The sequence below is a fragment of the Aspergillus nomiae genome (assembly GCF_001204775.2).
Source record: "Aspergillus nomiae NRRL 13137 chromosome Unknown contig00065, whole genome shotgun sequence".
Lineage (NCBI taxonomy): Eukaryota > Fungi > Ascomycota > Eurotiomycetes > Eurotiales > Aspergillaceae > Aspergillus > Aspergillus nomiae.
The window spans coordinates 68343-96270 of record NW_015378120.1 but is presented as its reverse complement, the minus strand read 5'-3'; the positions used below and the strand labels follow the sequence as shown (position 1 = coordinate 96270).

Below are 27928 nucleotides of genomic sequence, written 5' to 3'. Positions count from 1 at the left end.
ATTCAAGCAACCGAGCATTTAGGTCATGAAGCTGAAAGTCTATTAGGTATCGACACTAGCGACAGATCGTTATCTCCGTTGATCCGTGACATGCATTTTCTAATTCTTTAACAGGCGAAAAAGGAAATGGAAAAAAGAACAAGAAGAACGCACATTACAGACGAAGGGGAATAAGGTAGACAAAGAGCGGCGGGGAATTAGGGGAAGAAGTGATACAAGGCAAGCATGAAGATTTAGTCGAATTCTTAGTTGAAGGAAGCATTCATGACGTGAAAAGAGGGGTGTGTGAAATACTGAAAGGAGAGGCATAACGAACAGCTGTCTTGCGCCATTTCGTTTTGTCCACTAAGCCCCATGGAGGAATGACCGTATGTATCAGATGAGGCTTTGGTCGCAGTAATGTAACGCTTCGAAGAAGACTGAAAGGCTATAAAGGCATTATCAGAATAGACTGTTTCCATAATCAAACACTCTTCTTCTCAAGCTCCCGAGACACACCACTATGCTAACAGAAGGGCATAGGGTCAGCCTCAAGAACCTAGAGACAATCCCTGGAAGCGGCGCGTCCAATCTGCAGGAGACTGGTGAATGTGAGGACCAGCAGCTGTTCCAGGACTTGTGGCGTAATCAACATAGCTAGACTCTAAGCCACCATATGCTGCTGGTGGGTAGGGAGAAAAAGGGTCACCGGTGGCGAGCGAACCCAAACCCGACTCTGGCTGGCGGAGACCCTGCCCGAAAGGTTGATAGGACTCTGTGTATGCGGTACGCAACGCACCCATCTGATTGGCAATAGCTTCTCTATCAACCCCGTCGCGAGCATGGCCGTATGCCCTGCTTTCTGGGTGATGGGATCGGTCTGTCTGGGTCTCGGTATTGTAACCCAGAGGGTTTGGAGGCTGCAAGCCAGCAGTTGGGGGCGTGACAAACGAAGCCGGATTGATGGCTGACATCCAAATCCTAGTCTTGTAAATTTTGAATAAATCTGTCACAAGAGAGTTGAAGTTGATATATGAGTCCGCGAAGTAATAGAACGTGAGTTTCTTCCAATCCCTGTGAAAATTTGTTAGCGTTGATTGTCATCCATAATAATCTTCATACGATTCTTACATTTGGAATTCCGCATCAAGTATCTCCATGTTGAGCCGATGTTCTGCAACTTTCTGCTGGCAGACCCGCTTGGCCTTCGCCTCGTTACCTTCTTTATCACGCAATGTTAAAATCTCATGATTCTGGGCAAGTCTCTTAATCAATTTTGGCTTTATATCTGCAGACGACTCCTGCACTCCATGAGTACCATGCGGGCCCATGCCACCAATAGCGCTTCGGCTGCTCAACCCCCCTGAGGGACTGATAACGCTGGCTGCTCCACTCTGACCTTGTCTAGAAAACATCATCAACCATTTGTAATGTTCTTCAGCATACTGTTGTTTCAGTTCACGGGCCCTTTGCATGGAAACATTTGCATGTTGGATGGTTCCGAGATCGGTGCCGCGGTCGGCTTCAACGATGACTAAATCGCCGGGTTTCACTTGAAGGCCTGTGTCTTCTTGGATATAGAAAACATCCGCACGATGGCACTTAAACGTCACAATATAAAGAAGCTGGTTCTGGTGTGAATGCGCGAGGCCTGCTTGGTGGCGGGCATAGACGGTCGGCATCGTATATGCTTGGTGAAGTGACGCTGGCACTGCGGAGGGAGCATCGGCCACACGAAGAGCTTGGTCTCGAGCAAAGTAGGATTCTGCAAATCGACGAGCTCGTAAATACTCCGTTTCCATCTCATGCTCCTCGGGACGAGGAGCCATATGAACACGATAATACTCACGATTCTGGCCTTGCGCATTTGAAAGGGAAGGTTCAGTGACACCAACATAGCTATCCTCCCGGTCTCCAATTCCAGGTCTCGAGGTTGTGGCGACTTGCGATTCACCAGAAATAGAACCGTGCCGAATAGGGATATCGGCAAAAGAGTGCCGTCGACTCTGAGGAATATCGGCCATACTGCCAAAGCCGAGGGAGGTCTGCCAGTGGGCCTTCCTGACATTATCAAGAGCTCGGTTTTCCAGTGCAGTGAAGGGTGGAAATTGCTTTTCGAGGTTGGCCGAGTGCTCGGAAAACCTCCTTCTGGTACTGCCATGGATACTGTTGTAACCAGGGATGTCGCCCACTTCGTCAAGATCTTCCACTGCTAAATCTGCCTCCTCTGGGACACTGCCGGGGATGCGGTGCAAGTTATGGGCACCTGTGCCAACTACGTATCCGCCGGTCGCGGAAGCGGACGACATAGCACGGTCTCGGAAGCTGCTATCCATCTGGCCTGCAGCTTGACGCAAAAGAGCGTTCTCTCGAGACAGCTGTTCAATGGTGCGGGCCTGATCGCTGGCGTAATTGCTGAAGCTATGCTCTGAGCCGTTCGGGCTTCCGTCCTCGCCGTCGTCGTCTTCGCGAACCCGGCCGAGAGTAGCAGGATCATGACCCAATTCTCCAAGGAGGCTAGGCCGAGATGAGCGATGTTGCAACGCCGAGAACTGACCACCATTTCGAGATCGAACGCCAGAGTAGGTCGCACCGGGCTTATTTGCCATTAGATTTAAGAATTCTGGGTCTAATTGGCCTACCGAGTACGACTGCGAACGATAGGTCTTAGGGGTTGGGTGGAGTGGAATTGAGAAAGGAATAGCAGATTCGCCAGATGTCGTGCGGGTTGTAGGGCTCAGCAACTCGTCATTGAAATAGTTGCTTGCAGTTGAAGGGTTAGACATAGTGGGTGATGGGACGATTTCAGCCAAACGAGGAGGTGGTTCTTTTCGAGATTCAGTGTTCCAGATTCCAGTGCCCCATGGGAATGAGCCACTCCCAACGTGATTCCAGTTGATTGAACTGCTCATTACAGGGCTCGTGCTAGGCCATCCGGATTGGTCAGTCGCGGGACTAGTTGGGTTTGAAGCGCCGGAGGACAAGGGGCCAGTGCTGGTCAAAGAAGCCTTTCGATGGATATTGGCAGGCACTTCATTGAGCCACGAAGTACGACGGGCAGGCTTTGGAATGGGGGCAATGGTAGATGTAGACGTAGCCTGCATGTGCTCCACGTCGTCATCTGACGATGCCAATGCCTCTGAATCAGGCGTCGAACGGCGAACACCTGGGTGAGTTTTCTCCAGTCTGACAGACGCAGTAGCATTTGGCGTGGAAGAAGTGCCAGACTTGGTTGTCTGCACTGGCTTATTGGCTTGCGCAGCCATAGTGTTGTAGAAGGTGACGAAAGAGTCCCTCTCTAGTTGTAGAGAAACGCAAGTCTTGCTAGACTTCTCAGTTATGAAAACACAGGAGACCTAAGCACAAGCTCATTAGTCAGTCGCATGCAATCTACTGTGGCTAGGAACAATAAGGGCTGTCTTCCAGGTTCGCAACAGCACGGGACAATTAACCAGTGGCTAGGAGGAACACAAGACACTTACCTGGGTATTGTAGGATCAAGATCAGCAATTATATGCTGATAGGAGGGATGAAAGCTTTGTGTTTAGCGCTCAAATGTAGTTGAAGCAGTTCACTGTCGGTAGTGAAAGAATCAAAGTTCAGGAAGCGTGTGGTCAACTTTCGAGATGAGAAACTGAGCAAGGTTAACAAACGATGTCGAAACAGTCTATAATTTCTGAAAACAAGTCTTTCAAAGAAACAACCAAAGACAATCTGAGGTTTATAAACTCTCTTGTTGTACTAAGGTCAGTCTAATTGGCATAGATATTGCAGAAGTGTGCAGTAGAGCGAACAAAAACACAAGAAAGTCTAGAGAAATCTTTGGGAGATATGGATAACCGACAGAAGGGAGTGCAATATATCTGGATATTTCGAGTAAAGGGGAAACAAGTCATGTCAGAGGATCACGGCGATGAAAGGGTATATACACCGCCAACAACTGCGGGTGGCGATATTGGAAGCTGGACGTGGTGAATTGCCGGATTATAGCATGTCAGATGACTGCCAACCCTATGGAAAGGGAACCTCAACGTAACAGAGCCCTTGACCATCTCTCACGGACTACCAATGAAACTGGTGAATCTCTGGTAGTATGACGATGTTCACTTAGGGTCCCTGGTGTAGTTGATCCGTCGAGCTTTGAACGACATTGAATGACAGATAAAATAAGGATATGCATCCCAAAAACGAGTTCATGCGGTGCTCTTCTCGGCATTCAGAATGATTTGTGCATATTGCTTGAATGTAAGGTGGATGCTACAACATGACAAAGCTTCCCCATTGGGCCCGAGGCAAATCGCGGGGAAAGAGGAACAAAAAAAGGCAACATAAAACATGCAGTGGAATGCGGGCTGCGGGGGAGAAATTGCGGGTTGCTCGACACTCATCTTAACAGCCTTGAAACATCAGGTATAAGAAACTCTTTGTACATACCGTTCGCAAGTACAATTTCGGATCAAACCAGTAACCGATATAGGAAGCGTGAGAAATTGCCGATCGACTCGACAGGTTACCAACAAGCAGATGAAGTTCGTGATCGCGTCTGTCAATATGGCCGGGGCCTGTGAGCGATTCTGCTCATTCTATCATATGATGCCTCAACTTACCAGTCTAATAAAAACGAAACTTTTCTTAATAGTCTATCCAATCCCAAATAACAAGGCAGTCTTTGAATCAAATGGGCATCTCCGTTGCAGCATAAAAGAAAGTAATGATTGCGCTGAAAGAAGCGACCAGGCTTCTACCGAAAATATGCGTAGAGGGCGTCTTGTAAAAGGCCGTAGGCAAGGAGATTGGGCAAGAGGGGCCCCTATCCGAGAGAATAATCGTTCTGTTTCTTTCCTTTTTTTTTCTTTTTCTTCCCTTTTTTCCCTCTTTGTTTCTTTGAGTAATATTTTTTGGTCTTTTTTGTTTAATAAGAACGTTATTACCCAGCTCGATTCAAATGGATTCCGTTCACGGGGAATCTAGAGATACACTCGATGTCGGGTTGCGACAAGAGAGTTGGTCCAGAGAGCGCGGGTTCGCGGACGGTAGCGTGACCATGAAACGGATGACGTTGGGAATCAGTGTGGCTCCAGTAACTTATGGGTAGATCCCCTTAAGAGTAGCGCATCTTCGAGGCGGGCGCACACGAGATCACTGGTGAGTTAAATGAACCGTCGCGATTCAATCAAGCAGAAATCAAATTGATTACGAAGGACGTTTTCTGTCTTTTTATAAGTCTTTTTTATTGTTGTTAGTTCGATGGTTGTTGGTAGTTGCGAGGAGAGGTTGGAGGCGTGAGGGCGAAAAGTTAAAAGCGGCGTAGCAGCTTCGTAAAGGTGCTTTGGAGAGAGCCCGGAGTGTGGCTTCTGCAACGTTGCTGGATCGATCTGTCGCCCCAAAATGCGGGAGGTGGGCCAGGGGCACAAGGCGGGTGACGGTGCTCTAAAGGTTGAGTATGGAGAAAAGTGAGGCAGAGGAGATCAAATTCCAAGGTAGTATCTGTTCCGAGAAGGAGTAGGATGGGGAAAAGAAAAAGAAGAAAGAAAAAAAGAGAGAGAGAAAAATCTCAAGGGAGGCGAAAAGGAAATGGGAAAAAAGGAGGAGAAGTTGTACAATGATGAGCGAGGATGATGGATAGATAAAAAAAAATGCAAGCTAAAACCGTCGCAGCAGCTAATGTACCTAAACCTCAGGCCACTGAGAGTGGACACGAAGGAGGAGAACAACGAGCCACGGGTCGGGGCACCGAGAGGAAGTGGCGCAAGTGGTCCGTCAAGCTACTACCATAATCGTGGTTAGGTTCAGGGAGTCAGTTCATTGAGCTGGTTGGTTTATTGGTCTGTGCCTCTGAACGACATTCATACATGGGTGGATGGACCAACCAATGTCGAATTGAGCCCAGGAGCGGGTTTAATTACTTTGGGGTGGTAGGCGGGGTAAGATATTTTGACAGAAGAGCCTAGATAAACCTCGCATGGAGCCACAGGTCGAGTGCAGAAGGTATGAAGAAATCGGCGCGTGGACGAATTGAAAGGTACCCATGCGCCGGATTGATGGGAGGGGGAAGGGAATACTACAAGAAAGCATTCGTCGGTTCCAACCATTCATCAGTCCCAGTGGTGCCTTAGGTATGGAATCCATGTAGCAGAGATCATGTAATGGAATGAGTGGTGGTGAGTGTTGGTCGTACTTAGTGTAGTATGACAGACAGACAGACAGGTGCAAGGAACTTGGTCGGCCATCGATGGAACGCTTTGAGTGGGTCAAGTGGAGGTCAAGTTGAAGATCCTCCGGGGTTTCGAAAGGAATCGGATGCCCCGAGCCACCGCTCAGTGTCCTTGAATTTCAACTAGTCCTGTCGGTGAACAGACACAAGTGGATGCCTCTCCATTGTATATGTACCTATCTACCTTCAATTTGAATAGAGAAAGCGAAAATATCTGTCGCTACAATCTGTTCTATGAAAAGAGATTGAGGATGCAAGCTCTGAAAAGGGTTTGTCAACGCATTCAATTGCATCATCCCCTTCAGGCTTGATGCACAGCGCATGCGACCAAATACCTATACTAGCGCTTGACTACAGAGGCCCAGCCGTAACAAAGAAATATATAGCTCGGTTCTGAGGGAGAGAGAGGGAGGAGAGTAATATGGGAAATGAAATGAATTGATTGATTAATTCATCCATTCATTCATTCATATGAAAACCGTCGGCTGACATTAACACTGGATGTGTGTGGTGGTCTTCTCCCAGTTGCCCCACCATTTGGTATGCGCTACCATCCGGATGTTTTGTCGAGGCCACCCGGAAGCAACCCGAACAGGGAGCTATCTTTTGTACTCCGTATATATGTACAATAGGAAAGGAAGCGAACAAAAAGAGAAAGGGCAAAATTGAGTCACCCATCTTATAATTATTGTCAAGTTCTACTTTCTTGTCTTTTCCAATTAGATTTTGTTTTTCCATTTTTTTTACTTTTCTTCCTCCATCGTTATTCCCAGGGAAAAGGGTCACGGGTGTCAGACCACTTCTTGTATCATAACGTCATACTGTCGTTACGTTACACTCCACCATAACCCGACAATCTTTGGGTCAAAACAGCAAAAGCGTCCAGGAAGATTGTTCGAAGCAAACATCTCAGGTCCCAGGTACATGATTAACCCTCCCATACTTCCATCCATTTGTCGAAGGACGTCGAACATCATCTCCCCTCTTTTGAGAAGTTCTGTTGGACCAACCGTGTGCCACACTAAAAAGAAGCGCATCCGAATTGCGGGGGAAGAAGGACGCAATCAAATCATTGTCAGGAAAAAGGATGACCTCCTCACCAGTAAAGTTAGGGTCGAAGGATTGCCCGTCCAATTACGAGACGCAAGTTCCCATGTCATGCAGGATCTTCTGCCATCCAAATTGCGGAGAGAGCTTTCCCGCATTGGTTCTCTCAACCCACGAGCCGCCTTTGCATTTGCCTAGGCTCTTTCTACCTTTCCAGCCATATTATATTCCCCGCCGTCAGAGGAGAGAGATCTCCCATTACTCACCGATATCCCCAAGAAGTAAGTTCACTTTACAGTGACTGTTTTTTTAAGGCCCCTGGCTACCCCTTTCGTTGGTCCAAGGGGGGTGCAACATAACGGACAGTTCAAGAGGAAGAGCTACTGGTCCCACCCATGGTTGAGAGCTGCTGGACCCTTCTTTTGGCCGCTGGGTCAATGATGGGTAATGACACCAAAAATCCGATGGTAACCCACGGATTGCTGGAGGTGCATTCCAGCCTTCAACGCCCCATTCACTATGGAATATTTCAACTGAGACCGGATTGGTGACGTGGGGATGTTGCACGATTACTCTCATTGATCATCATCTGATACGGTATTGACACGATTTCTTTGATCAAGGTTTCCCTTTTTTCCTCTTTTTTTCTTTCCCTCTTTTTCACATTCGGATCCTTCTTATTTATGTAGTTTTCTTTTTTGAGGTTTATATTCCCCGAGATTCGGTTTAATGCCTTTTTGACTGGTGGTCTCTGCCGGTACATCAGTGTACACAGATATATATGCCATACAGTAGGCGGAAAGAATCGACACCATACAATACCTCAGCCACACACACACACTCACACTCATACACAAGCAAGAAACCAATTATTCTATTCCATCCTCCACCACCCACCGGCAATGTCCAAATGCCGATCCGATCTCTCACAATTTTCAACCTCATACAGGAACACTATGATTTTGGCCGCATCTAGAACCCCGCAGCCCCTTCCAGGCAGGTCCGACCAGGTCTAGTTTTCATATAAACCTCCAGGTCTCGAAAGTCAGGTGCTTCCCATCCCGTATAGTAAAATCTGAGGGCCACTAGCAGGAGTAACTAGAGGATGTATGTCCGTAACCCAAGAAATCGACTAAATTAACCCTACGCTTGAGCGCGCACTCCCCCTCCCCTCAGAAAGAAAGTCCATTGCATCTTTTACTCCGTAGTAGGCCACTCTTCTCCAATTTGGAACTCCACCTTCCGCGCTTCCACCCGACGCTAGTATCTTTGTTTACAATTCCCCTTGCAGTATTGGTTCTCGCTTGATTGGGGTAATTTGTTGTGACATGTGTCTTTCGTTTTTCGGCATTCGGCTGCCCATTCCCGACGCCCAGTTTGTCCCGCCATTTTGTGGCGAGCGGCTGGGATGGTGTATGGTTGTGGCGAATTTGGGACCTTTCCAACTTGGGTGCCTGGATTGCGGGAGGTAATGTTGTTAATCTATTGTTCTTGCTTTGATTTCTTACTGGGTTTGTTAACTAGTCCTGCTCAGTGTTGTTGTAGAGAGGTGTATGTTTTTGTAGTTGATTTGACAGTATTGTACAAGGTCCCATTGCAGCATTGCAGAGACGTAAACATGAGCATTTCCATACGCGAAGCTATTCTATCCACTCATTAAAACATTGATATGCAACCAATGGTATATAAACGAAACGAACAAAGACATGGGCAGAATACAATGCTTTTATGGGGCCGAGTCCAGAGTACCCTTGCCTCCCGTAGAAGCGGTGGCAGCGGCACCCTTCTGCTGGCGCAGCTTCTCTTCAAACTTAGCGAATTCGTGCATCGAGATCTCCTCTTCTTCATCCATCACCTGCTCAACTCCTTGCACTTCTTCGATCTGTCCAGCCATGCACCATTAGCCACCTACTCCAGCAAGCAACCCCGAAGGGGAAATAAAAAGGCGGGAAACTTACGTAGTGCATAAGCATAGACTCAATGCCATTCTTCAGAGTGACGGTGCTTGAATCGCAGGTACGGCAAGCGCCGCGCAACTTTAGCATCACAATACCGTTCTCAAAACCGCGGAGCTCAATGTCGCCGCCATCTTCCTGGATTGCCGGCCGGATTCTTGTCTCCAGGAGCTCCTTGATCATGCTGACAACTTCGTCGTCCTCTTCGTTGTAGCTGAGTGATTCCTGCTCGCCGCCCTCCTGTGCGCTCTCTCCGGACTTGGCGACTGTGTTGACGATCGGCTCACCGGAGGTTACAGCCTGCGTAATCAAGCTGAAGACTTCGGGTTTGATATGGGCCCAGTTTGCATCGCTTGCCTTGGTCACAGTGATGAACTCGGGCCCGAAGAAGATGGATGTTACACCGTCAACATTGAACAGGTTCGCAGCCAAGGGGGAAGGGTGAGGAGGAGCGAGGGTAGAGCGAGGAGACAGGAACTCGAGGAACGATGTCGGGAAATCCTCTGGGAGGACACGATGGTTAGGGATGAATTTCAGAGCCTAAATCCAAGTCTCAGCGTCAGTATTGGTCCAATTGAAATGGTCTGAATGGTGGTTAACCTACGTCGGGATTCGGTGTGTTCTCGGTCTGGATGAAAATTGAGCGCTTGCTGACTGGAGATGGTCCATTCACGCGGGTCACCGCAGACTGTTGGTGAGGCCGCAAAGTCGGCCGATGACGAGCCTCCGAGGCAGTAATAGCGGGCAACCGAGCCGAACGGTGGATAGTTCTGTAAGATGCAAAAACATTGGGGATGACGGTGCACGAAGAAGCCTCAACCACGCTCAAGCGCTGTGCCGTGACTCTGGAGTTCAGAATAGTTCGCCTAAGCATGGTGCCGGATACTGAGCTGACAGACATAATGTAAATTTAGCAACCTAGGACGCTGGGGTATCTGGTTTGTCTGTTTGAAAGTGCTTCTGGATAGTTGATAGAAAGTACATTTCTTCCGACCGCCCGGCACTCTGACGCAATAAAGTTCCACGTGACCTCGGGAAAGGAACTTGCTGATAAATCGGTAATTGACTCGAGCCAATCACAAGGTGGCAGTTTGACATTTACATTGCATTCCGCGGAAAGCGAGACATCGAAGTCCCAAGAGGTATGCTTTGAGCATTCCTAGGGACAGTTGTCTTCTCATTCTACCAGAGGACATCTGTTCTTTCGAGGATATGTATATACAGTACATGTTTCACTATTTACAAGTAACTCAACATATATTTGTTCCACGCCAACACCATATGAAAATCTTGTATATGTAAACTCCAGGGCCATACCTTCTGATATACGGTTGTGATTGTTCGTTTTTGATAACGTACCAGCCAACCACGACAAAAGGCGGGCTTTCCTGATCGAGGAGATATTCTCGGAGCATAGCACTAAAGGGCTTAAAGCTGATAACAGCATATGCTCATTCATTATGCGAGATAGGCGACACGTTCAGAAGTTTCCCCGGACAAAAGTCACTGGAGCTTGGGCTCAGTGAGCATTGATGGTGGCACATGAAAGTTGGTCTCTGGAGGAAGCTTCCATACCAAAGCTTTTGTGCTTGCACGGTCGGCTTATTCTGGTCGTACCCGGCGTGACCCGACGTCTTGCTATCTTGTTTGCACGGGCGTGAAATGCTGTAATCGCCAAATCGCTCTCAGTTAGGCGATATTGGTTTGGGAGACAAGCACCTCCTCTGCGAAAAACGGTATTTGGGCCAAACCATGTCCTTCAGAAAATATCCGATACCAAGACCTAGTTGAGGCAGAAGCACAAACACTCCCTGGCACCACCGGTATTTTTCGGCAAACTCATGTACGCTATAGAACTGTGCGCTCTGACTCAAGGGGGCAAGCAGTAACTGGGCGCCTAAAGTTTTCAAATCCGGCTGTAAACAGTAGATAACAGAGCGACAGACCTGGTCAGCATAGTGTTCGGCAAGTGTAGTGAAATCGGCTGTGATTTCAGAATTCGGCGTGACTCTGGAGTTAGCGTCCTCGCCAAAAGTTGAGTAGCAGTTAGCCAGAGAGACATGGTCTGCCGAAAGTTCAAGAACCTCGAGTAATTGGTCGATTAGAGGATAGAGCAATACTAATGCAGTCCAGTATATTAGGTGAGCCTCTGCACACGTGAGAGACGGGAAATGAAAGGGTACGGGCAATAATTCGGTGAAGAGAGAGCTTCTAAAATCCTTTCGACAAGTCATATGAGCAGGGGATACTGAAGGTTTCCCGAGTTCCTTCTGTGTCATGCAACAGATTCGATGAAGTGTCTCCTCTAAAGAGAAACAAGAGAATAACAATTCTCGCCCAGTGTTTTGAATCTGGTCGTGGCCTTCAGCCCCCTCCAGGAGAAGGCTGTCAACTTGTTCCATCAACACGGAACAGTCCGCCAACCGATCAATAAGCTCATCTATGGGCTCAGGACTATCTGTGTCTTGCAACGAGCTATCCTGCCAGGGGTTGTACAAATCGGGTGCTTTGCGTTTTCCAATCGCATCGCACAACTGGTTTACTAAGCATTAGCAGATAGAAGCGGCCTCTCTAAAATCAGAACACTAACAGTGACGAACTTGAGTTGACGACGAAAGAGCCTGGAGGCAGCGGTTTCATCACCTGGTCCAGAACAGTGGTTGATGATCGCACTACTCCCTTGAACATGGGCAATCCACGCACCAAACCCAGGAGGGGAGCAATTGATTAACTGCTTCGCTGTCAGCCCGTTCGATAACAGTGGAACCGAGTGCAAGTATATCTGTGATACATACTTCGTATATCTGGAATATTATCGTGGTATACAAGATATCGTTTCCGAGAGTTCTCCCCGAGCTTATCTTACCATGTAGCATCCGAATGGCATCCCCGTAGATTTCAGTGCTGCTCTGCAGTAAATGTCTATCTTGATTTTGTTTTGCTAAAAATGCCGTGGAGAGAGCAACGACCGCTTTGTCTAGGAGCAAGCTGCTTCCGGATAGGTCTGGAAGGGTTTGGAGAATATTCTTCCCCGTTCTGTCGCATATATATTGCGATTGGGGTAGGTATCTGTCTATGAAGGACTGGAACAATTGAGATCGGACCTCCACATTAGTATTCAGCTGAGGAATTCCGGGTCCCGCCTGGTCTACTTGGTGAGTCCTAGGACCGTCCAGGAGAGCTTTTGGACGCCGAGTGAACTTTTGCGCTCCATCCTTCATTGCATTGGAGGATTTATGTATGAAAACCCTTGGCCGCCCATAACCGGCGCAGAAATGGCCGTTCTTAACGCACCGGAAGCATTCTGGTTTGGCTTCATCGCACTAAACATGCGTTACACTCCAATGGCCCGGAATCTGTTGGTTTACTGCGTGGGAAAGAGTTTATGTTCAGCCTTACCTTAACCTTTCGGCGCCGGCATGTATTGCATCCGGTTGACTGAAACGGTATGCCGCCCATTTTCTTGACCCGATGTCATCTCAGGTTGCCGCGCGCCGCAGAAGTGAAAGAGGCGAGCTAGATTAAAATCTGTCTTGGATTGGTTGTGGATAAGCTGAACATGCAAATATTGTCTCTCAAGTTACTACATTCTCCTTCTACATGAACCGTGGAAAGTGGCCGAGGATCACGTGTGACCATTAAGCGGCTGATCTTATCCCCCACTCTTTGGTTTTTTCTAGAGGCCCGAATATAGTCATAGTGAGAAAGTCGTGGCCGATGATGTCTGCAAATAATGATGTGGCTTTTCCCATATGAAGGCTGTTGATTAATCTGAAGCATCTAGGACGGTCATCATGATATTATGGTAACTTGCTGCAGCAGAAACACTAGTCCTTTCCAGGCATGGTCTTATGATGACTCATCACTTCCAGAGCTCTTTTATTCTCGATTGCCATTTTCGACCGCTTCCAGCCCATCCCAGGTGTTTAAGATCGACAAGTCTGAACACTAAAGGCTTATCTTAATAAGCCCATTGTGGTTGGATGTTCAACCATGCTTGAGGGGGTCTGATTGAATGCTGCGCAGCTGCGAAAGCTCCAAGGCTGCCCATAATAAGAAAATGCCTAATACATGCGAGGTTTGCGCCTCGGAACTCTCCAAATACCGATGTCCCACATGTGGGCTGATGAGGTAAGTTTCATGATTTCATCAAGAGAGAAGAGAGAGAGGGAAAACCGTGAAATAATTCACAGATACAAAGATGGCCCTTAGAAAATCAAAACCACTAATGCACATCCCCCAGTTGCTCGCTCGCCTGCACCCAATCCCACAAGATCTACTGTGCGCCCAAAGTGCCATCACCAAAGACATCTGAAGAAGTGAATGGTATCCAACATCAGCCAGAAGAAGTCAATGGGCATACTGGTGAAGATACGCATGAGTTACAGAAAGGTACCGATCCCAGTGTTTTAGGGTCTTCACCCCAGCTTAAGGAGCTGTTCAATCGTTATCCCGCACTCCGTGACCAGTTACGAGATATCTATAAGGCTACTCTTGAGGAGGAATGGACTGAGACTCAAGCTCATGGGGGCCGACGACCCTTCGGACGGGGAAAGGGAGCCCCTCGCAACCGAGGACCTTGGACTCGCGAGAAGGGCTTCAATAGAGGTTTGGGGAAAGTCAGAAAACTAAGGGAGATGTGTGAAGAAGGCTCGGAGATCGGGAAAAATGCCGAAGGTTACATGCGATTCGTAGCCTTGGTCAATGGAGAGCGTTTCCCTCACGAATCTGCATGAGGTGTACTACTTTGTTCTTTTCCTCTTTTCTCTGTCCTGGGAAACATCTCGCGTGCATAGATCGGGAGTTTTGGGGTCATGTATCTTACCAGGCATCCTCGACCTCGATTAACTGTGCCGAGGCTGAATATGTTGGGGGGAAGGGAAACCATTCAATAAACCGACAGCCCTTCACCTCGGAACGTCCCTCAGCAGAGGACCGAGTATATTCGTGATAACCTTGACTGGTGTACAGTTCACTTTAGCGATTTATGAAGAAGAACCTAAATAATCAGGGTATTCAAGTAAGAGGTTATAAGATTCTAGGCATACACATATTCACTGATCCGACTATGTCAAATCCGCCGTTCGTTCCGCTGCTGGGTGATTAGACGAAAATTATTGTCTTACAAATATAAGCTTAAACACTCCCTACCATTTTAGGAAGGCTGGAATAGAACAAAAATGACCGTGGCCTGCATCGCCATAGCGGAGGGACGTACTCCGTTCAAGGACTTGTCGACACTCGGGCCATCTTCGACATAAACCAACTAACTTAGCAAGCACGATGTTCCCCATAAAAATCTAAATGAGCATCGTTTGACTGGTTGTCTGACAGAGACTAAGGCAGTTTTAAATGACAGATCCGCTTGAGGCTGGGCCACACAAAGCCGCTGGTGTTAACCCGAACTAGGTTGACGCCGAGGAGCTGAACCAAAGTTTTGTGATATGTGTGATAGACAGGTAAATATGGAGTACACTGGCTTCCTTTAGTGCTTGGAGGTTGGTAATAAGCGAAGATATCCGTGCGGTCTACTCCGTATGGAGCCTCGGGATGTCATTGAATAAGTGCCTGAGGACTAATGACTCAATAAGTACCGAATCAATTGAATCGTCTGCCTTGATTAATCCAACCTTAGGAAGGTACACAGACCCTCTGGAGAACAGGAGTTGATGTGACCCGAGGGTTGGAATCGAGCAGTCCGCTCATTATTGGTCTGGATCCAAGCCCCCATCGACTCGTGGGGAAGGTCGTGCAACGCGGCCTTCATTTGACGAGGTGAAACCGTCCCGAACTAACTATGGTCTTAGCGTATCCTTGAGAAGTCGAGACACCCATCATAGGACCTCCAATGGTAAGCGAGCCCTCAGGGAGAAAAAAACAAAAAAAAAAAAGAATGGGACTTGAAAGATGGGCTATTGGGCGGGTCTAGTTACCTCATGAGCATCCCATGGCAAAATAGGGCCGTAGATGAAAAGAGGTTGTTAAGAGATGATGGTCGTAAACTCATAGTAGGTAGGGTTCGGTGCGGACTTTCCTATGGGGAACATGTGCTGCCTTACCTAGTAATATATATGCCTAGGTATAGTATACTTCGCACTTACTACCTCCTTTAGGCTATTCGCAACACCTAGGTTGTTCATATCTGTATTACTTAATATGTGGCATAGCATGTGTCTACTAGTATCGGTAATGTATAGTCCATGGGAATGATCACCTCCTCAGGGGGGCATTTTGCAGCAATGAGATGCCTCATTCCCATCCTCCGATTCTGATTCGGAGAGGCCGTAAAGCTACCGTCTCATTGTCTGTATCACACATGGCCATTGATGTCTCCCGGTGGCCTCCGAAGCCCTTTTTTGTACTCGAGTCATCTAGGGAGTAGTCACTTGAGTTTCTCATTTTTTGTATTTTGTTTGTGTTTTATTTTAACTGGGTCCTTTCTTCAGTAAGTTTCAAGCTGACTGTAGTGTTTACTATTTATTCTTTATTTTGCTCCTCCCTTACATAGAAACAAATAATAAAACAAATCCTGGCTAAAAACCATGCTCCTCCTATAAGACGAACTTGTTGAAGGGTCCCGTCGGCTTCCCACGCGGTGTGAAGATCCCAACCCGGACGGGCGCACAACGCCTTTAAGTACGCAGAAGTTAAACTATCTTTTCCTGTACAAGGTATTTCCCTGGCAGGTCGACATCGACGGGTCCTCTTTGTTTTTTCCCTCTTCATCTGATTGATTCGCCAACAGGGCACTCGTGCGTGCGTGTGTTTCTAAATATAATAACTGTCCAGCTTGCTTCCGACCAGCTTCTCCATCGTTTTCTGGGGCTCTGTCGGGCCAGTGACATCGCTCGGTCTGTTGCGCGCAAACTCGCCGTCGGCTGATCTTACGACCACTGAAGCTCCTCCCCAGCATAAAAAGTATTTGTTCTCAACGTCACTAGCACTCTCTTGTGAGATTCTGTCCAACTCTTATCTGCGGATACTGGATTTCTCATTACTAATTTTGGATTTGTTTGCGTTTAGTTTCACCCTCCGGTGTTCGGCTTGAGAAGCATCACAGAATAAAAATAAAAAAAAAGGGAAGAAAGAGAGAGAGAGAGAGAAAGAGGAGAGGAAAGCATAAGGAATTGACACCCGTGTTAGAGGAAATCTAACGATCAAATTGCCGACCGTCCTTGGGATCGCTTTAAACAATCCCCTCGATTGCAAATACTCCGATAACTTTCAGCCTGGGTTGCGAGCGACAATGGATGAGCTGCCGTGCCTGCTTCACTTACTCACATAGCAGCAGTTGGACCTTGCGCTATCGGACCTTGTTTGCTGTATCGGATATTCCCTAACGCCGCGGCGCTGGGTTCGCGCGAGCATCACCCATTATGACCTCCCAGACACCGCGACGAGAGCGGTCATCTAGCGACAAAGCCCAAGCCGTGTTCGTTCCTCAACGGCCAGGTCTTCCAGGTCGAACAATTTCCGCCCCTGCTGGTGGTCTGCATAAACTTGATTCTTCCAAAGTGGCGATAGAGGCCGGGAGTAAGATTGAGCCGCCTGTTATAGAAGAAGAGGACAACATGGGATCCTCCGGAAAGAATGGAGTTCCATCTGCCCGTGCTGGCGATGAGGTACAGCCAAAACCATCTGTGTTGCAAGATCCAGGAAAGCGCATCGATTCTAACCGTGATGCACTGTGCAGACCTCGTCGAAGCCGAACTTTCCCCTCGTTACCATTGCCGTTGTTGGCCAAGACAAAGTAGGTAAAACAACGTTTATTCAGAGTGCCTTGGATATGAAACAGCCCCTTTCGTCACGAGCGACTACGAAGAAGATGTCGTTGGACGGGACTGTGTATCTCGTCCGTCTATTGGAGATGAATACGAAGGAGGTATCAATCGGGAATGATGGCCTCCTGGAATGGCCACGAGTTGGAAACGACTCCCCGCCAGTAGACGGCGCTCTTGTTGTCCATGATATGACACAGTCTGTGGATCTCCCTGAACTTACAAGGTTGTTGGGTATGTGTCTCTTCTTTACAATCCCTAATAATGTCTGCATGGTTATTGTACCTCGCCGGCGCATTTACTGATTCCTTGTATAGACACCTTGGCAGCATATGCATTCCCATCTGTATTGGTCGCCAGCAAATGCGACATTCAAGCACCAGATGGACCGCTCGAGCCTGCGTTGAAGAACTACCAAATTCACAAGACATCCCCAGAGTCGCCGCGGTCGCAAAAGATGTGTATTTCAATGGTTCTGCGTGAAGTTATCAACAGTAAATACGGTAAGCCTGCCAACAACTTCATCCCATCAATACTGTAGTACCCCTTATTTCACGCACCCCACATAGAGGAGAGAATGAGAAAGGGAAGAAACTCTGGGCTGTACCGTTGCTTTCTAAATTCCTATCTCATATTTCTTGGCCAAACCCCCTTGAGCGGTCCGCCACGTTCTCACTAGTTCCATGGCGCGGCCTGAGACTAGCGTTCGCGTCCTCCCTTGTCGGCGCCGATCTTCAGGATGTCGGCGTCGCAGCGTGCAATCCGTCTTCCGCTGTCTACTACTACTACTCGCTGATTAGAGCAGACTGAAAACTAACAATCTTTTAGACCCCATTGGTTACTCGTACCCTTTCAAAAAACCCTCCACGCAGGACTGGCATCACAGCCGTGCCAACTCTGAAAACCCCACGGCTGCATTAACTGGAGCTGCGGGCGGCCCCATCACTAGTACCTTTGAACCGGGAGTCGATGGGTACGGTGAAGACCGTCAGCCCACCGACCCCTCGAATTCTTCAAACCTGGCCTCCAATGCGCAAGGCTTACGATTCTCCCGGAGCAATTCGTATCCGGTGCGACCACATACACCTCCTTTAGGGACTCGGTTGAATCCACAAAAAACATCAACGGCGGAGGAGTCACCGGGGAAGGATGACAGTCGACAGCAGCGACTTCATGCGGCCTGGCGAAATAGTGGTGGCTCAGATGCCTTTAACAGCTTTCTAGAGATGGACAACGGAATGGAAGGGCCAGCTAGCGCTCCCTCGAGTCCGGAAAGCAAAGAAAAGACATTGAGCGAAGGATCTTCCAATGGATCCTCGAATGATGCCGGATTCACGTTCGATGAACTCGTTGATCGCCTTGTTGCACAACCAATGTCGAAGCAGGACTCCAAATTCGCGTCTATATTCCTCTGCCTTTATCGCAAGTTTGCCGCACCGTCCACTTTATTGAATGCACTTATCAACCGCTTTGAACGGAACGAGAAGAATTTTACCGATCAACTGACTCGCATTGCGGACCAGCTGAGGTTACTCAATATTATGTCCACCTGGGTATCGGAGTATCCAGGCGACCTAGCCTACCCTAAGACCCGCAAGCGGATTACAGATTTTGTGTCTACTCTGGAAAAGAGTCACTTTTACATGTTTGCCGCAAAGGAGGTTGGGTCCTATCTCGAGAATAATGCAGAAGATGATGATGTAGGCTGGCCATTCAGAGATGGCGACGTTGATGAATTTGACGGGCACGAGACTTTCCTTAACAACTCCGGTCGGAGCTCACCATCCTTATTCCTTGGCGGATCGACGATGGACGAAGGCGAGGAGAACGAAGAGGAAGAAGACCCTATATACAACATGAGTGCGTTAGATCTTAGTGAAGGCGCGCCAGACCCATCTTCGAAGCTTTCGAACTCGGCCACCTTCGAGAAACCCGGCACCGTGTCGAACCAGTCGTTCACATTTTTGAGCATGGAAGCTGCACAGAAGGAATCTCAAAATCTGGAACTTACCCCTCGGCTATCATTGTCAAAAATGCAATGGCGACAATTCATCGAAATACCTGATGAAGATTTCGCGCGCGAATTAACCCGGATTGACTGGATCATGTTCAACTCGTTCCGGCCACGGGATCTTGTGCGGCATGTCAGTATTTCTGGGCCGGACAAAGACAAGATAAAGAGTTTAAAGCATGTCAATCGGATGATCAAACAGTTCAACCATCTAGCATTTTTCGTTGCTAGCGTTATCCTCTTCCGAGACAAGCCTAAGCACCGAGCGAAGGCATTGGAAAAGTTCATGAACGTTGCACAAGTGAGTTTCTATATCGCTCACATTTTCTTCTTGCGCTGACCCTCTACTAGAAACTGCGTCGATTAAATAACTATAATTCTCTCGGTGCAGTAATCGCCGGAATCAACGGAACACCCGTGCATCGACTGTCGCAGACGCGCGATTCCGTGCCTGTTCAAACGCAAAAAGATTTCATGAGGCTGGTTATCCTCATGGGGACACAAAAGAGTCACTTTGCATATCGCCTAGCATGGGACAATACCTTCTCAGAAAGGATCCCATTCCTCCCACTGCATCGGCGAGATCTGGTCTCCGCTGAAGAGGGGAACAGAACGTTTATAGGAGAAAACAAGTCTAGGATCAACTGGCGGAAATTTGAGGTGATGGGGGAGGTTGTATTGGGTATTCAGCGCAGCCAGAAGACACCTTATCCTCATCTACAAAGGTATGAGGACGCAGCCAGACTGGTACTTGATGTCAAACTATCGGGTGACGATGAGGTTAGTTTTATCCCCTCCCACGTTCCATTTCTACGATTTGCTGACCAGCCTAGGATTTGTATGCACGCAGTTCCCAGGTCGAGCCATCTGCTGGCGGCGAGACGGGACGCAAAAAGTTCGGCTGGTTACGGTCGTAAAAGGGCATGATGGAAGATTCCTCTTTTCTCAAATTTCTGTTGTCATCTATGTCCATGAGGGTAACGATTACATGACCCAGTCATACACTTGTACTGACGAGATGCCTGATGAATGATGATGATCGTCTGGTCTATGATGTACATACATATCGACATGTCTAAATATATTATTCCTGCTACATCTAACATAGCTCTATCTCATACACATAATTTGTCCCAATAGCGTCACGTGATCCCATACAGAGAGTAGTAGACGGAGGTAAAACCATCCCCGAACGATCCACCACAATCACCAACCAAATAAGCTCCTCAGCAACACCTCCAAAACACCCAATACAAACAAAGATAAAGAGCCAATACCAAACGTCACACTATAAAAAGAAAGAAAGAAAACTCAAAATGTCCCTCCAAGCCCAGGCAAGATCCAGCTACCGCGCCCTCCTCCGCGAACTCCCACGCCGCAGCCTCTCAAACCCAACGCCTCTCCACAACCGCATCCGCGAGCTCTACCGCGACCAGATCAAATCGGCGAACGAAGAAACGCTGCATGCTCATATCCAGGAGGCGGAGCAGGTGGCGCAGTATGCGCGCGCACAGCGCCAATATCTTGCGCTTGTTGAACGGTATAACCCGGGCATGACGTTGGATGAGCAAGAGAAGATTAGGCTTACGGCTAGACGGGTTGGAATGAATTTGCCTATTGAGGCTAAGGATCGGAAGGAGGAGTGAAAGATTTAGGGGTACACTGGTTGCACGGGGTGGATGGGGGTATGGTGGGGAAAGAAAAAGTTATGGTGGTAGAACTTGTGGGTTCATCTATACGTGGAGTTCGGGTGTCATGTATGATTGTGTTATTGTGTCATTTATAGATTGTATATTATTCTATGGTATCTGGCTGACTGAGTATATAACTCATGTGAAGTCCGTTCATTCATTGTGCGTCTGTCTTCGTGATGTCTTTGGTGTTGCACCATGTATAGTAGTGGACCGTGCGGCGTCGCGGAGGGTACTCTCTGCGCTTAATGACGGGCTTATGTGTGGACGACGTTTGTCGGCCATCGGTGACAGCTGTAGCCCGTACATGTGTCTGCATGTAGCGATCTGGGGATCTACGACGGAAAAAATTGGTTGATAGCAGGTGGACTCAGCCACCCAATTGAACCTTTTCCATCTGTCGCATGAGTGTGCTGCTGCTTTCTTCATCTTCCAACCCAACGCCCACTTCGATCGCGGTCTTGGGCCGGTTCTTATTCAGTCCTTCGAGCAGGGTGCATGCCTTGCAGATCTTCTGACTCGATATATATCCGCAACGCTCGCATATGCCCATCGTTTGCGTCTTAATGGTCTTCTGCGTTGAGCCCTTGATCCCCTTGTTCTGCTTCTTACGAGGAGCGGGAACATTCTGAGCCGGCAGCTTGATCTCAACCTCTCTCGATTCCGCCGCTTCATCATCAGCCAGCTTCTTTTCCATCTCCGCCATCTCGCCACCACGCGTCCGGCCATTCTGACTGCCACATCCACCGGCCGACTCGTCATCCGCAGCTCTAGCACAGGCTTTACCCTTAACCTCCGCAGGGACAAGCTCTGCCATGTCCTCCCCACTCTTAACAATATCCAAAATCGAGCTGGGCCGAATCTTCTCCAAATCCTTAATCAGCGTCCGTGCACTACCCCGAAACGCCTCAGGCGAGTAGATACACTCGGTACTGAAATAATCCAGCTGCTTATGGTGGGCATAGAGCACAATCTCCTTCTCATACGCATACTTCAAGGGCTTACTGCGCTTGATATCTGACGCAGCTGAATCCGTAACGATACTCGTACCCCTCGACAAGCGCGGCAGATCGCCCCGCAGCAGATTCATCATAACCGTCTCCGCAACATCATCCGCATTATGCCCCGTAACAACATGTTTGATCCCTAATCGCGCCGCACCGCGGTCTAGCGCCTGGCGTCGGAACACTCCGCAGTATGTGCAGTTGCCTTTCTTGCCCACCTGCGCCACGACCTGATCCATCGTCCACCCGTATAGTTCGTCGTACCCGACGATCTCTAGTGGCATGTCATATTGCTCTGCATTGCGTTTGACTGTCTCTAGACTGTCGTCGCGATAGCCTTTGATTCCCTCGTCGATGGAGAGGAGGCAGAGATCAAGGCCATAGTTGTAGCGCTCGTTCAGGGTCTTCAGGACGGAGGCAAGGACGGTGCTGTCTTTTCCACCGCTGGCACCGATGGCGACCCGTTCCCCAGGGTAGAAGAGGGAGGTCCTGGTGATTGTTTCGTGGACTTCGGTTTCGAAAACGTTGATGAAACAGGTTCGGCAGAGCTTTTCGCGGTTCTTTGGTCGGATGATTACTGCCCGGTTGGTTTGACAGTGGAAACAGGGTGAGGGCGCCATTCCGAATTGATTTTTGAGTATTAATTCAAATTGGCTTTGGGTTTGGAGGGGAAGAAAATCAGTGATAATCGATAACCATGATAGGCTTGTGAGTTTGCTTTGTTTGCATTGCGGAGAAGGAAAAATTCGAAATGTTGTTCCAAACAAAAGTAAGCAGAACAAGAAATGACTTCACTGCACAGGAAAATACAATCACAGTTTGATTCTAATTAAAATTTTTGGTATCTCTATACCTATAATATACATAATCATGACCCAACCACATCTAGCTTATTGAGGGCTGTAACAGAGTACAGGAAACATCGAGAGGACTTTACAGCTTCCCCTTGAACAAGTTGGCAATCATCTCCCGGCCCGTGATTCTAGAAGTAGCCCACAGAGTCGGGAAATCCAGAGTGCTGGAGAAAGTATCGGCATATCCGAAGAAGAGCATGGGAGGGATCCAGCCACGGGCATATTCCAGCGCGAAGCAGGACGCATCCATCTTGTATTGCTTCACCTCACCACGTCGGAGGTGGTGCACGCTGCCCTGAGGGTAGACCTCAGGTTCGTAGGATCCAGGGACATAGGCAAGCTGGGTACCCTGAAGGATGTTGAAGTAATCATCCGCAGTGTGACGGCCAGTGTGGCCTTCGGTGCCGATTGCGGTTCCTGAATTCCGAGGTGGTTAGCAAGAAGGGCATTGTATGGGCGCGCCGTTGGAAATGGGTCTAAATGAAGGGGGATGTGTGGAGAGGAAAGAGTTCGAGAGCCGCACCAAAAATAATCAAGTACTCCGTGATACCTGGTTGAATGTTAGCAATTTGTAGGACTCGGAGGACGGAAAAAAGGAGATGGATTCCGCTTACTAGCATGAATAATATACATGGCACCCATGGCACCACCGGCGTTGTTGAACACCCATTCCTCTTCCCTGTTCAGGTGGTTTCCGGGGACCTTCTCATCTAGCTCCGAGACAATGTAATTTACAACGGCACGAGTATCGTTTCCGTGGGCAGCAATTGCACGCTGAGAGAGATCATGCAACTGGCCGGGTTCGAAGATGTAAAACTGCTCGAGACGCGCATTGAGGTAATTGTACAGGCCGGCCAGAACGGCCAGTAAGGTGGCCAAGAGGGTGAGGGTACGCATGAGGAACGAATTGGATCAAACGGGGTTCGGAGGAATTAGTTAGTCGACAGGAGATGGAAGGAATGCAAGTTGAATCCGAGGGTGTCAGATGGATCAGGAACAACAATAACAAACGTCGGTGGCCCGCGGAGTGCGGTACTGAAAGGGCTTAGCGCGGCCCCGACTTGGGTGTCTTGGCTCTGTGGGGATTTTTTACTCTTCTCCTACTTTATTTCTTGCGAAGCTCCTCCCGAATATCCCCTGACCATTTATGACTACCGGTATCGCTTTCACGAATGCCGACTCAGCAAGGTCAATCTCGGGAAATCTTTCTGTTGGCCAGATCTCTTATATTGGGCTATATCTGGTGCATTGTTCCTTCAAAATCACTTTGAAGACGGAGATGTCTCCGTCCGGCTCACATGTACTCCGTAGATCGTCATTGTGCAGTCTTCTCAACAATGACAAACGTCATCCAACCTGTCTCTCCGATGTTCACCCGTATAGTGGCTCACCGGATAATTAATTTCCTTAGCGATAATTGATGGAGTTGACTGTCTCAGGATGAAGAACTTTAACTCCATGGCTCCACGCTTCAGCGGGTCCGCCGGATACTTCAAACACCGGCGCATCGCATTCAACGCTTGATTTAGGCCACCATTCAGCGCTCGTTCCCTCTGGCATGAGGGTTGAATCCTCTAATCCCAATATGCCGAATTAACCGGAGATTAATCCACGGTTCAGTGTGTTTCTAACTGAGGACATGTCTGAGAGGAGCAGGTATATATACCGGCTTCCAGCTCCGGATCGACAGCCAGAGGTGTCTATCCAACGAGCCGAAAACCTAGACATACAGTTTTAGCCATCACTTGATATATCCAAAATGAAGTTCACTCCTCTTGTTCTCGGCTCTCTCGCCTCGGCTGCCGCCCTCAACCGCCGGGCGGATATGTGTGGCCAATGGGACACTACCACTACCGATAAGTTCACTTTGTACAACAACCTCTGGGGTGAGGCCAATGCGGACAGTGGTAGCCAATGCACCGGCCTCGATTCGGACAACGGAAACACTATTGCCTGGCACACGAGCTGGAGCTGGACCGGTGGGGCTGGCCAGGTCAAAAGCTTTGCCAACGTCGCTTACAACTTCGAGGCCACTCAGCTGAGCCAGCTAAGCAGCATTCCCAGCACATGGAAGTGGCAGTATGTCGTCATATCAACTAGTTTTGTTTAGTTGGGTACTAACTTCCCCTAGGAACACTGGTTCCGACATTGTTGCTGATGTCGCATATGATCTCTTCACCTCATCCAGCGCAGATGGAGACGAGGAGTACGAGATCATGATCTGGTTGGCAGCCTTGGGCGGTGCTGGCCCTATCTCGTCGACCGGATCTACGATTGCTACCCCCACCGTGGGCGGACAGAGCTGGTCCTTGTATAGTGGCCCCAACGGCCAGATGACAGTGTTCAGCTTTGTCGCCTCCTCCACGACCGAGGATTTCTCGGCTGACCTGAACGACTTCCTCAAGTATCTGCAAGAGGAGCAGGGCCTGCCTTCCAGCCAATACCTGACCCATGTGCAGGCGGGTACTGAGCCCTTCAGCGGAAGCGACGTCAAGTTCACCACCTCTTCCTACTCTGTCTCTGTTGCCTAATCGCCATCCTGTCAGCAGGTTTGGTGACAGTTTTGTAAATAGTTTGAGGCGATGCTAGGCGCCGTGTTTCAGGGACTGTCAGGGATCGCGGGATGAATGGAGGGGAAAATGTTCGGGATATACATACCTCAGGAAGGAGCCTGAATCATCCCGTGTTTTGGCGAGAGGGGTACATGCAGTCTGTTGCATGGTTTATTGTGATTATTTGTGATGGTTTTCTTCTACCCGCTCGCTCCAGTGGAGCTGAGGCATCTAGCTCGTTGGGTATATAGGTTTTATTTAGAAATCAAGGTCGAAACATCTAAATATAAATGTCCAGCGTCTAATGTGACCATCGGATGGAACGAAGCGTTAGAAGTGGCGCCGTATAATTATAGAAAGGCGACTAACTCGTACTAGTAGCGAAGGGTACCTGTAGGGAAAGTACTAGTATCTATCTTAAGATATTAAGTCGAGGGATTTACAGCGTCTGCACAGTCGGCGCTTAACCGCCTGCAGGAACCAAACCCAATCAAACTAACCAAACATCCCAACCTCAGGCTCCAAACCTCCACTTCTGTAGTAGTCAACTTGTGACCAACAGTACATACATCTCAACAGGCATCAATCACCACCCCTCCCCCCAGTACAGGATCATCACTAGTCGCTCCTTCTCCGGCGTAGGGAGCATGACGAAACCCCTCGGGTGTCAATTGTCAGGAATCGTACCCTATTCTGTCATACATACCATCGCATGATTCTTGACAGGATGCGCGCCATAGGATCGTGCGAACGCCCGCCACGATGTAGGGGAAAAAACGCGACCGCCGAAATAGGCCTTCGTGGCGAGCCATCCACTCGATGAGGAAAAAAGGTCGATAACCCTTGATTGAATCGTATCTCGTGTTCGGAGATCTGATTGATGGAGAGCTTATTGCCAATCATCCGCCCCCCCTGGGGTCGCGCGCCAAATGAGATCATGGGGGAGTGGATGGCCGGTATGCACGATGCGCGTCCAACCGCCGTCCTTGCATAGCGATGGCCAGCCTTCACCTCTGAACCGCTGAACCGCTGAACTAACTATCCACTAGCAGGGGATGTCTTGCCCTCATTCTGAGTTTCTGATAGATACTTATATACAGTCACTCACTCGCTGCCTTTGTTCAGCATGGCATTCACACTTCAAGCTTTCTCTCTCTCTTCTCTTTTTATATATCGATCGGTCGGTCTCTTCATAGGTCTTTCATTATCATATTTTCTCTATTAATTGATCGACTTAATTATCACTGAATTAATTTTCCCGTCCAATATTGTCTTACCGCCGCTCCATACTTCGGAAGGTGATCCATCAGGTTGACACGACAACCTCTACATTCCTCTTACCTGCTGGCAGGAATTTTCGCGACTCTCCTAAATATACCCTAGATTTACATTCCTTGGAATTTGTCTACAAGGCAAACATTGCCTCTTTTTATCCGTTGCTCTCGCTCTGTTCTGTTCCCTCTTTTCCCTTTACCAAATGCACACCCTGACCTACCCTCCGTTCTATACCACCGCCGCCATGGAGCAAGTCAGCCAACCTGATCAAATGAACCACTTCCAACATCTCAATCGAATTGCTCTACATGAGTTTGTCCGACTACCAGTCTCTCGTGAGATGGTGGCGCATCTAGCGATGCAAGCCTCACAGGTCATCCGCTGCGAACCTCATGTGACCACGGCCAGCGCTCATGGTCAACCAACACCTCCCAGCACACCTCCATTGGATGCGGTTGATTCTCAACTTCCGCCTTTGCCCTCAGTCGAAATGTTTATCGCATCACTAGTCACCCGCTCTCAGGTTCAGGTTCCCACCCTGATGACCTCCCTAGTCTATCTGGCTCGTTTGCGTGCTCGTCTCCCGCCTGTCGCAAAAGGCATGCGCTGCACTGTTCATCGCATCTTTCTCGCTTCTCTCATCTTGGCAGCCAAGAACCTCAATGACTCTAGCCCAAAGAACAAGCACTGGGCTCGTTATACTACCGTCAAGGGCTATGAGGGATTTGCCTTCTCCCTCCCAGAGGTCAACCTGATGGAGCGACAGCTTCTGTTCCTCCTGGATTGGGATACCCGCGTTACTGAAGAGGATCTGCTCTGTCACCTGGAGCCATTTTTGGCTCCCATTCGTTACCGGTACCAGGTTCAAGAGCGTGAAGCCGAGATGCGCCAGCCCCGCGAATGGCGCCGTCTTCAGGCTTCCGCTGAACTCCTTGCTTGCCGTCTTCGTCGTCAGAAATTGGAAGCTCGCCTTGAGGCTCGTCGATCAGACTCTGTCCATCGTCGCCAGCGACTACCCGCCAGCCCTGCATCGTCTGTGTCGCTGTCTTCCATGTCATCCAACGCGTCCCCGGCTTCCTTGGCGGACACTGATCGCCACAGGCCGTATCGCCCGCGGAGACGCCCGTCGACCCGCAGTGGTGCTTCTGTCTCCCCTCCATCTGCGCAGGATGTGCCGTCATTGACCAGAGTGGATACGGTGCCTTCATTGAGCTCGCGCGCATCTAGCATTGCGCCAAGTTCCCGAAATGCCACCCCTGCTAGTCTGCGCCCATCCAGCTCCATCACCAGCATGGAAGCTGATATTCGAGTGGTTGATGGAGCGGGTAGCCCATCTCTCAGTTGTGGATACATTCCCGTATCTTCGATGACGTCCAACCCCAAGATGGAAGAAATTCAGCAGCCTACCAAGAAGGTCCGCATGAACGGACATGCTGGGCACACTGGGTTCGTGGCTCGATTCCTGGCCTCTGCCGCTGGTTCTTACATGGGTGGCCGAATGCGCTCTCACGTTTAACCATCCTACCTCCCAACTGAGCTGGTCTCAGCTATTGATTAACACCCTCGCC

At 49.0% G+C, this 27928-nt stretch overlaps 9 protein-coding genes across 9 annotated transcripts; 4 read left to right on the top strand and 5 right to left on the bottom strand.

Moving 5' to 3' along the window:
• Positions 1–181: 181 nt before the first annotated feature.
• Positions 182–3245, bottom strand: ANOM_004347 (PSP1 family protein; the record flags this gene model as incomplete). Its single annotated transcript, XM_015549604.1, has 2 exons — positions 182–1053; positions 1111–3245. The coding sequence occupies 2 exons, from the start codon at positions 3243–3245 to the stop codon at positions 531–533; spliced, it is 2658 nt and encodes an 885-aa protein (XP_015408865.1). The 3' UTR covers positions 182–530.
• Positions 3246–8966: 5721 nt separating this feature from the next.
• On the bottom strand, positions 8967–10096 carry ANOM_004346 (NifU family protein; the record flags this gene model as incomplete). The annotated part of the gene is made up of 3 exons (XM_015549603.1): positions 8967–9122; positions 9199–9735; positions 9800–10096. The coding sequence occupies 3 exons, from the start codon at positions 10094–10096 to the stop codon at positions 8967–8969; spliced, it is 990 nt and encodes a 329-aa protein (XP_015408864.1).
• A 784-nt stretch (positions 10097–10880) lies between these two features.
• ANOM_004345 (Zn(II)2Cys6 transcription factor) lies at positions 10881–12654 on the bottom strand (the record flags this gene model as incomplete). Its single annotated transcript, XM_015549602.1, has 4 exons — positions 10881–11729; positions 11786–11926; positions 11991–12518; positions 12595–12654. 4 exons carry the CDS (start codon positions 12652–12654, stop codon positions 10881–10883), a joined length of 1578 nt encoding a protein of 525 aa, XP_015408863.1.
• Positions 12655–13140: 486 nt separating this feature from the next.
• Positions 13141–14139, top strand: ANOM_004344 (zinc finger HIT domain-containing protein). The gene is made up of 2 exons (XM_015549601.1): positions 13141–13326; positions 13439–14139. The coding sequence occupies exons 1-2, from the start codon at positions 13211–13213 to the stop codon at positions 13929–13931; spliced, it is 609 nt and encodes a 202-aa protein (XP_015408862.1). The 5' UTR covers positions 13141–13210; the 3' UTR covers positions 13932–14139.
• A 2432-nt stretch (positions 14140–16571) lies between these two features.
• On the top strand, positions 16572–20630 carry ANOM_004343 (putative Ras guanyl-nucleotide exchange factor RasGEF; the record flags this gene model as incomplete). The annotated part of the gene is made up of 7 exons (XM_015549600.1): positions 16572–16817; positions 16889–17207; positions 17291–17476; positions 17802–19285; positions 19336–19768; positions 19818–19961; positions 20155–20630. The coding sequence occupies 7 exons, from the start codon at positions 16572–16574 to the stop codon at positions 20628–20630; spliced, it is 3288 nt and encodes a 1095-aa protein (XP_015408861.1).
• A 415-nt stretch (positions 20631–21045) lies between these two features.
• ANOM_004342 (putative PP-loop ATPase superfamily protein) lies at positions 21046–22299 on the bottom strand (the record flags this gene model as incomplete). Its single annotated transcript, XM_015549599.1, has 1 exon — positions 21046–22299. The coding sequence occupies one exon, from the start codon at positions 22297–22299 to the stop codon at positions 21046–21048; it is 1254 nt and encodes a 417-aa protein (XP_015408858.1).
• Positions 22300–22612: 313 nt separating this feature from the next.
• Positions 22613–23457, bottom strand: erg2 (C-8 sterol isomerase ERG2; the record flags this gene model as incomplete). Its single annotated transcript, XM_015549598.1, has 3 exons — positions 23148–23457; positions 23057–23083; positions 22613–22950 (listed from the first exon to the last, which is right to left on the bottom strand). Exons 1-3 carry the CDS (start codon positions 23428–23430, stop codon positions 22613–22615), a joined length of 648 nt encoding a protein of 215 aa, XP_015408860.1. The 5' UTR covers positions 23431–23457.
• Positions 23458–24292: 835 nt separating this feature from the next.
• Positions 24293–25064, top strand: xgeA (putative endoglucanase; the record flags this gene model as incomplete). The annotated part of the gene is made up of 2 exons (XM_015549597.1): positions 24293–24612; positions 24665–25064. 2 exons carry the CDS (start codon positions 24293–24295, stop codon positions 25062–25064), a joined length of 720 nt encoding a protein of 239 aa, XP_015408859.1.
• A 1498-nt stretch (positions 25065–26562) lies between these two features.
• Positions 26563–27876, top strand: ANOM_004339 (cyclin family protein; the record flags this gene model as incomplete). The annotated part of the gene is made up of 1 exon (XM_015549596.1): positions 26563–27876. The coding sequence occupies one exon, from the start codon at positions 26563–26565 to the stop codon at positions 27874–27876; it is 1314 nt and encodes a 437-aa protein (XP_015408876.1).
• Positions 27877–27928: the final 52 nt, after the last annotated feature.